Here is an 8,620-nt window from a genome sequence, read left to right as displayed (position 1 = left end):
AATGAAGGGGATTATTTTTAGGTAAAATGCACATTTTTAAAGAAATCCCCAATCTCTTAAGTATGTTCAGTACAGCTGTTCTGGCAGCCTTGCAATTTCACTGTAACATTCCCACGACCTCCACGATAAAGATCTCAAGAGAATGGGGGTAGGGATTCGCTGTGGGGAATATGTTGTAAATACATCTTTAGCAATGCTATCACTTTAACTTGGTAACACTGAATTTTCCACTCGCTCTTGTTTGCAGTGACCTGATATAACGAATACCGAATGTATGAAACACATCAAGAATCGCTGGAATGTGAATGAACGTGGAATGTGAATGGAGGGGAGAACGAGGCATGTGAAAGTGCACTTCGCTCCTTTGAAGTCGAAATGTCTTCGCTGCTTTCCACGTTGGAATGCAGCAACAGTTTGCAAACTCTCCAGCGACTCGTCCATCGCTTCCGCTGGAGGCTGTGCTGAAACCGTGGGAGAATCGTTCAGAGGACCAACATGGAGACGCAGGGAGCTCCTGTCAACAATTAAAAATGAATGGGGGGAGGGGGTGGGGGTCAATGAAAACACACGCTGCAGCGCATCTTGCAGACACAGTCGAGAGCAGTTCAGACCAGGACAGACTCTCACGTTGAGGTACACTCTGCTGCCAGGCGCTGGGAAGATGCTGCTGCTGTACCAACTCTTGCTGGGCACCCTGGGGGGTCACTGGGCCGCAGCGTCCTCGCACCCTACCCTCTGCACCAGCGACGCCTGCTACACGGCGCACATGGTCGCCAAGCCCTTCTGGCGGGCGCTGGACAGCTGCAAGGCCAACGGCGGGAACCTGGCGACGGTCAAGGACGAAGGGGAGGCGAGGCACATCCACCGCCTGCTGGAGTCGAGCCTCGCCGGGTCGCCGGGCGCCCGCCGCAGGTTGTGGCTGGGGCTCCAGCTGCCCCGCCGGCACTGCTACCAGCAGCACAAGCCGCTGAGGGGCTTCCTCTGGACCTCGGGGGGAGAGGAGAGCACCTACTCCAACTGGGCCCGGGAGCCCCTCAGCACATGCACCGCGCACCGCTGCGTCTACCTCGCCGTCTCCTCCTCTTCCAGCCCCGGGGCCTCGGGGATTCGCTTCGCCTGGGCGGACGGCGTGTGCAGCGACCACAGGGTCGACGGCTACCTGTGCAAGTTCAGCTTCCGAGGCATGTGCCGGCCAGTCGAGCTGGCCGGGCCCGGCTCGGTCACCTACACCACTCCGTTCGACGCCGAGAGCGCCACCCTGGCCCTGGTGCCCTTCGGCTCGTTGGCGGCGGTGTCGTGCCAGGGCTCGCGGTCGGACAGCTACACCCTGTGCCAGGAGACCAGCCCCGGCTCGTACGGCTGGTCGCCAGCCGAGCCCGGGCTCTGCGCGCCGCTCTCCGCCTGCGAGGCGGGCAATGGCGGCTGCGCCCAGATCTGCCTCGATGGTTTGGGCGGGAGCGCCACGTGCAGCTGCCGCGACGGTTACGCGCTCGCGGACGACCTTCGCTCGTGCCAGCCCCTGGATCCCTGCCTGGGCCACCTCTGCGAGCAGCTGTGCGTCCCGCGCCCTGGAGGGTTCCAGTGCGCATGCGATGCCGGCTACGCCCTGGGCGGGGACGGGCGCAGTTGCCAGGATGTGGACGAGTGCTCCTCCCGACCATGTGCCCACCGGTGCCAGAACACGCTGGGTTCCTACCGGTGCCATTGCCAGCCAGGCTACGAGGCCAATGGGCACGCCTGCATCGACATGGATGAGTGCGCCAGGCAGCCATGCCAGGGGCCTTGTGCCAACACCCAGGGCAGCTTCCGGTGCTTCTGCTGGCCTGGGTACGTCCTGAGCGCCGATGGAGTGTCCTGCGCTCCGCTGGATGTAGCCAGCACCCCGCTGGATGTAGTCAGCACCCCGCTGGATGTAGCCAGCACCCCGCTGGATGTAGTCAGCACCCCGCTAGACGTGGTCAGCACCCAGACTGCCCCAGCTACGGACTGGAATGCGGTCGTGGAAACCGGAGCCAGCTGGGGTGCCACCTACGACACGATGCCAACAGCTCTAGGGATCCACTTGGGCACCACTGCAGACATCCAACCAGGTGAAGGAACCACGAGGAGTAGCACCATCACGACTTTCAGCACCGGGAGCCAGCCACCAGTCCCATCACCAACTGGCAGGGAGCTCCATGGCACAGACAGTGCGCTTGACCCAGTGAGAAACGAAGCGGACAGAAGCTGGCTCCTGGCCTGTGTCCTGGGTTCGCTCTCCGCTGGCCTGCTCCTCCTTTGCATAGTGGCTGTGATTCTGTGTCATCGCCACAGGGCTGCAAAAGGCAAGGCCGATAATGGAAGGCATTTCTCCAGCTGGATCCAAGCCCCAGGACCACCACCATTTACAGCTGCAGACAAAGTCATGTCTGCCAACTCTTCCATCAATAACTACATTGAGATGGAGACAGATCAGAACACAATCTAGATCAGAATAAACAGAACTTTCCCTCAAAATCCTTGATATTGACAAAATCCAACAAAAAAAATGAAGTTGTTTTAGGTCACATATGACAAAATAAGTTTTTGTTTGAGAACCAGATACCATGTGCACGTCTGTTCTTTGATGAAAGGACTTTCAGCAATAATCGATTTTCGTTCATTCTGATATGAACTTTACAAAAGCAAATGTCTGCAGATGCTGGAAGTCTGAACTAACACCAAAAAAAGTTGCAAAACTTGCAGGTCCAGCAGAATCAATGGAAATGGGGAAAAGAGTGAGAAAACAGAGTTAATGTTTCAGGTCTGCAACCTTTCAAGGAAGTGTTCCCAGCATTTTCTCTTCCTGCATAAACTTAGTTGGGCTTTGTTAAAATTTACATTTACTTTCTAAAGCTATCAATAGTGTCAACACAACTGTAAAATATTATTTGTAGCTATGCACTGTTTTTCTGATATACTGGTACGAATTGTGACCAAAACTTTAACATGTTACAAGGTAGGTCTTTTTGATACAGGTAACAGGTTATAATAATCTTAGGACAGTACAGGTATTGTCTAATCACCATTATTTAAATATGTATCTTTTTTTGTTTAACTAACCAGCAAATCCTTTTGAATGAAGATAAGTAAAACTTGTTTAAAATTCATTTTGCTGAGCGTATGAAATTAAAATATGCTGGATATTAATAAACTAAAAGTTACTTCCTCAAAATATACAGTAAGGAAAGCAAAGATCATTCTTCATGTTGTCAATTGATAGTACTTTCACCTCTGAGTCTAGCAAGTTCGAAATTCAGCTGTCACTCCAAAAGATTATAATTAAGGCTGACACTTCACAGCAATATTAATAGAACACTGTGCTATTGGAGACACTGTTTTGAAAACACTGTTTTGGAGATGCTTTTAAAATTACTTAATGCATATAATGGGACTAGTTTGTTACCCACCCCTAATTGTTCTTGAATTAGTGCCTTGTCAGACAATTTCAGGAGGGCAATTAAGATTCAACCACATTGCTATATGTCAGCCAGACCAGGTAATGACAGCAGATTTCCTTCCCTGAAGGATGTTGGTGAATCAGTGGGTTTTTAAAAACAATTGATAATAGTTTTATGGTCATTGTTACTGAGACTAACTTTCAATTTCAATTTTATCAATTAATTGAATTTGATTTCCATCAGCTGTCATGGTAGGATTTGAACCTTCATGGCATTTTCTTGGGCCTTTCGCTTATTAGTCCAGTGATATTACTGCAATGTCCATTTAAAACGTGGCCTCGAGTGCTCTCTGGAGTGGAAGTAAAACATTTCATATTATTATTCTCAGGAACATCCAATAAAAAAAACTAGTTATCAAAATTGTATCTCATAAATATCAACATTGACAACTTAGATTTTATCTAAAGATAGAAAGCAGCAAGTCATGGTGAATGGTTATTTTGCAGATTGCAGGATGGTAGACAGCAGTGTTCCTGAAGGGTCAGTGGTAGGACCACTGCTTTAATTGATACATAAAAATAACTTGAATATTGGAATGCAGAGCAAAATTTGCCAATGATCCCAAACTTGGAAGAGTGCCAGATAGTGAGAATGATACAAAATGAGTGCAACAGGATGTCGAGAGGCTGGCTGAGTGGGCAGACAAGAGGCAACTATTGTTAAATGCACAGAAATGTGAGGTGATGCATTTTGGAGGAATGGATAGAAAGAGGAAAAAGAGATAGCATCATTCTAAAGGGAAAGAGGGACCTTTAGATTTTTGTAAAGTTGCAAGGCATATTAGAAACTGGTTAGCAAAAGATATGAGAATCTTACACTTTATAAGTAAAGGTACTGAGTACAGAAGTAAGGGAGTTATGCTGAACCATGTAAAGTAATGGTTAGATCGCAGTTGCATCCAATTTTGGACAACACATTTGGAAAAGATGTCAGGGTGCTTGAATGAATGCAAATGGGATTTATCAGAATGGCTGCAGCAATGAAAGAATTTAGCTATAAGACCAGTTGGAGAAACTGGGGTTGTCCTCATTGGAGCAAAGCAGATAGAGTGGAAATTTGATACAGGTACACAAGATAGTGACGTGTGAATAATGTAATATAAAACAGTTCTCATTAGTAGATACTATAGCACTAAGAGCACAGATTTAACGTTAGGACAAGAATGGCAGGTGGCAGATGAAAGGAAGAGTTTACACCAAGCAGTAATGATATAGAACTTGCTGCCTTCAAGGGTAATGGAGACAGAGACTACCAATTCTTTCACAGGGAATTTGGACTGATACTTGAAGAAAATAATCATGTAGGGCTGTATAGACAGAGCAAGGCAAGGAGATTGATTTTGTCCAGAGAAAGCAAGCATGGACTTGATGAACTGAATGTCCTCCTTCTAGGCCAGTAGTAACTCCTTGGCTCTGGATCTAGGATTGTATGCCTTGAAAAGAAAGATAACTGCCCAGCATCCTACCAATACTCGTCCCTCAAGTGGCTAATCATTGTCACATTGCCATTTGTGGAAGCTGGTGTGTGCAAATGGCTGCCATGTTTCCCAGTTACTATGTCTCAAAAGCAATTTATTGGCTGTGAAGCAGTTTGCAATGTCTACTGATTGTGAAAGATGTTCAACAAATATTGTTTTTTTATTTCTCCTTGACTATCTCAAATGGACCTTTGAAATCTTCACAAAACTGTGCATCTGCACTAACCAAAGTTCTACATGAAAGACTCAAAGCTACCTTCGAAAACAATTGACTAACACAAAAGGTTAATGTTAGAATTGGGAAGTGGTACTAATATGGGTGCTCAAGGGACCAGTTTGGGATCCAAAGCATATCAAATTGATAATTTGCATTTGTACTTTCCTGGGCCATACTCTTATTTTCTTCCATTGTAATTTTTGTAGTTAATGAAGAGAAACACCAGAGACATGGCTTAATTTCTTAGAAGGCAGGTTTTATAGATCTCTGTCAAAGTCTTGGTCAATTAGGGAGCCCCCAAAGAAATTCAATCTGTTGGTTTCAGAAGCTTAAAATTAAACTTGTTCTGGGAAATTAATCAAATTTATCAATGCTGCTAAATCAGGTGTTGGAATTAAATAGGCAATGGAATTACTGAGTTTGTGGGGAGAACAATGACAATTGAACAATTGACAATTACTTAAAACATAAATTCAAGATAAACAAATCCATAACACTGCAGAATCTGACTGTGTCTATAAATGGTGCTTAAAGAGCTGTGATTAGAATTTTACACTTAAAGATCCTAAGCTCTTACCAGTTTGGGATCCATAGCACATCAAATTGATAATTTGCATTGTACTTTCCTGAGCCATTCTCTTCAATTTCAACCTATTAATAATACAACAATCTCAAAACTCCTGTTCCATGTTCTTCCAAAGAGAAAACGTGTTACTTAAAATGTTAAATAATAACTCAGTTCTAATTATTTCTCTCAGGCTTTAAATCCTTCCAATATCTTGCAGTCAATGAAACTATGCAGTAATAGAGTGCAATTACAATTCTGCGCTGCTGGTAAAAGCTCTGGCTGCTGGTAGTTCCTCTTAGAAATTTGGGTATACCCTGTCCATGATCCTGACTGCTTCATATCCCTGAACTGTTACACACTACCAATTGGTTTCAGAATATTTCCCATTAGAAGCCACCTTACATACATTTGCAATGGTATCAGACTTGGATTATTTTAAGTAATAGTTTTAAAACTCCAACAGACATATTTGGAAAGCTGGAGGATTTATTTATGTTGTTTAATTGCATACTTGTGAACTGTACTAATTCAATTGACTTACAAATGTTGATTAGATTAGTAGCAGTATTAAATTTTTGCACTTAATGCAAATGTTATAATAGTGTGTTACACAAGCGTACTACTGTGGTACTGTCATATTTAAAACCTGTTTTATAAAATGTATGATATCTTTTCTTTTCTGTTACTTCTTCTTGCCATCTCTTTGATGCTTGTTCCATTTTCATTTGTGAATTGACACAAGCTCCTAAAGTCAATTGGCCAAATGTTGGATGATTCAAAAGCAAGTTGAGTTAGACCCTTCAGTTTTACCCTGTGTTACACCTGATGTGCATTGAGCTTGTTTGAACCCACTCTCAGGGAGCCTTGGGCAACACAATATTGGGGAAGTGCCATCAGAATGCGTAGCATCCTGGCACTTTGAGTATCTGTGCTCTCTGGGCATATGGATAAAGAAAATTGAGCCAAACATCCTCCCAAGTAAACACCATTATTTGCATGTGTGTAATTTCACCAGGGCTATTATGGAGGAAAAGAGGGGAAAGGAAATCAGCATGCATTCCCCAAAATTTGGATCAGGAGCCACAGCAGTTTGAGCACTCTAAAATGTTGGCTTTGCATCGTAGCTGTCTGCAATGCAGTCCACAGTGGTATAAACTTGTCTTGACAAACTGCTGGCAGTAATTCAGGACAACTGAGCCATATCTGTTATATATCGGTCAATATTATTGATAGTTAAAATGTTTTCACATGTAAGTGTCAAAAGGGTTGTCAGTGATGTGTTAGTTGTTTTTAAAAATCTATGTCTCCCTAATCTGTTTCTGTTTGTTACATGTATTTGCCATGATTTCAAACAACAAATGAAAATAATAAAAACAAAAAAAATCACTAGGTTGATTTTATGAAATTGTGTTCCCACTGAAGCAAACTGGCTCAGTCTTGGTGGAAGATAACGATGTAATGTGATAATACAGACCAAATGTAACAAGTAGGGTTCCTGGTTTTGTGCTGAGTCAATTTATCTCGACTGAGGCAAAAGTCATGGTGTGACAATTGTCATGAACGGATGCGATCTCAAATGATTTTTTAAAACCTTGTGCAGACCTATGTGAATTTGTTTTGAACTTGTAAACAAAGATTAAGGAAAAGGCACTCTGTACAACAGCAACGATGTTGCATCTGCGAGAGGTATGAAGGTTGGATGGAGTCATTCAATCCGGAGAACTGGACAGGTTTGGCCAAGTCACATGGCTCAGTTTGTGAATGGGATAAATCTATTGCATTGTTGAATTTGGAGAGAAATTGAACCTTCTAAAGACCAACAACCCAATGTTCTCGCTCGGTTTCTTCACGTACCCTCTTAGCAAAGTGTCTGAGATGATAGGCGACCAGATGTCATGTTTATTCGTCATGGAGGATTCCAAGAGAGGATTTGATGGAATTTACCCCACCATCTGGAACAAAAGGAATTTAGCCAGCTGCAACTTTTCCAGGAAGACACCACAGTGCCAGCATCGTGTGTGTGTGCGCAGAATACTTCAGAAGCAGAAGACCATTTGGGACAATTTACGACTTATCCATTTTTATACTATACTACCTGACCAAAGTATTTTAAATTTAACACTGTGGGCTTTTCATTCTTTTTGTTTCTTTTCAAATGTGATTTTCTTAAGAAGGGTAGATATGACTTCTGTATCTTTGAAGAAGTTTGCTTTTGATAATTAAATCAGTTATTTGTGGTTGACAAAAAGCTGGCTGACTTGTTCTTAATGCTAAACCTGCACAACATGAGAAGTGTAAAACTGACCATATCATCAGCTACGTTAAACTTTAAAAATTTTAAAACTTTAACCAGCAGAGGAGTGGGATAGAAAAATAGGTTGTGCAGCCCTCCAAAGTGAGTCATAACGAAACACTTGTGAACAACCCTGAATGAGGGATGAGAGAAAAATGAACATTAGTTTATATCTCCCATTCTTGATAGATAGCCAATGAATTGTATTGTAAAGAGTATGTCTAATAGTGCAGGATGAGGACAGGATTTGATTTGCAAGGATCCCATCCATAAGAGAAAGTGAGGATTGCAGATGGTGGAGAGTCAGAGTTGAAAAGTGTGGTGCTGGAAAAGCACAGCAGGTTAGGCAGCACCTGAGGAGCAGGAGAGTTGGCGTTTTGGGCAGAGACGTGAAGGGCTTATGTCTGAAACAGGTTCTTCTGCTCATTGAATGCTGCCTGAGCTGCTGTGCTTTTCCAGCACCACTTTTTTCGACTCAATGATGCCATCCATAATTGGTTGCTGACAAATTTCTCTGCTAATGTTCATACCTGAAGGAGGGCTGAAGCCTGTGATTAGGGGGTTCCCAATTTACGAATGTCTGACT

At 43.9% G+C, this 8,620-nt stretch overlaps 1 protein-coding gene across 1 annotated transcript; it reads left to right on the top strand.

The window, feature by feature from the left end:
* Positions 1-604: 604 nt before the first annotated feature.
* On the top strand, positions 605-7,983 carry LOC148149050 (complement component C1q receptor-like). The gene has a single exon (XM_087991632.1). The coding sequence runs from the start codon at positions 662-664 to the stop codon at positions 2,465-2,467; it is 1,806 nt and encodes a 601-aa protein (XP_087847758.1). The 5' UTR covers positions 605-661; the 3' UTR covers positions 2,468-7,983.
* Positions 7,984-8,620: the final 637 nt, after the last annotated feature.

This window comes from Chiloscyllium plagiosum, unplaced genomic scaffold, assembly GCF_037043375.1.
Source record: "Chiloscyllium plagiosum isolate Xiang-an unplaced genomic scaffold, Cpla_swu_hap1 HiC_scaffold_10, whole genome shotgun sequence".
Lineage (NCBI taxonomy): Eukaryota > Metazoa > Chordata > Chondrichthyes > Orectolobiformes > Hemiscylliidae > Chiloscyllium > Chiloscyllium plagiosum.
The sequence above is the reverse complement of the archived record's forward strand: the minus strand, read 5'-3'. Positions and strand labels throughout refer to the sequence as shown.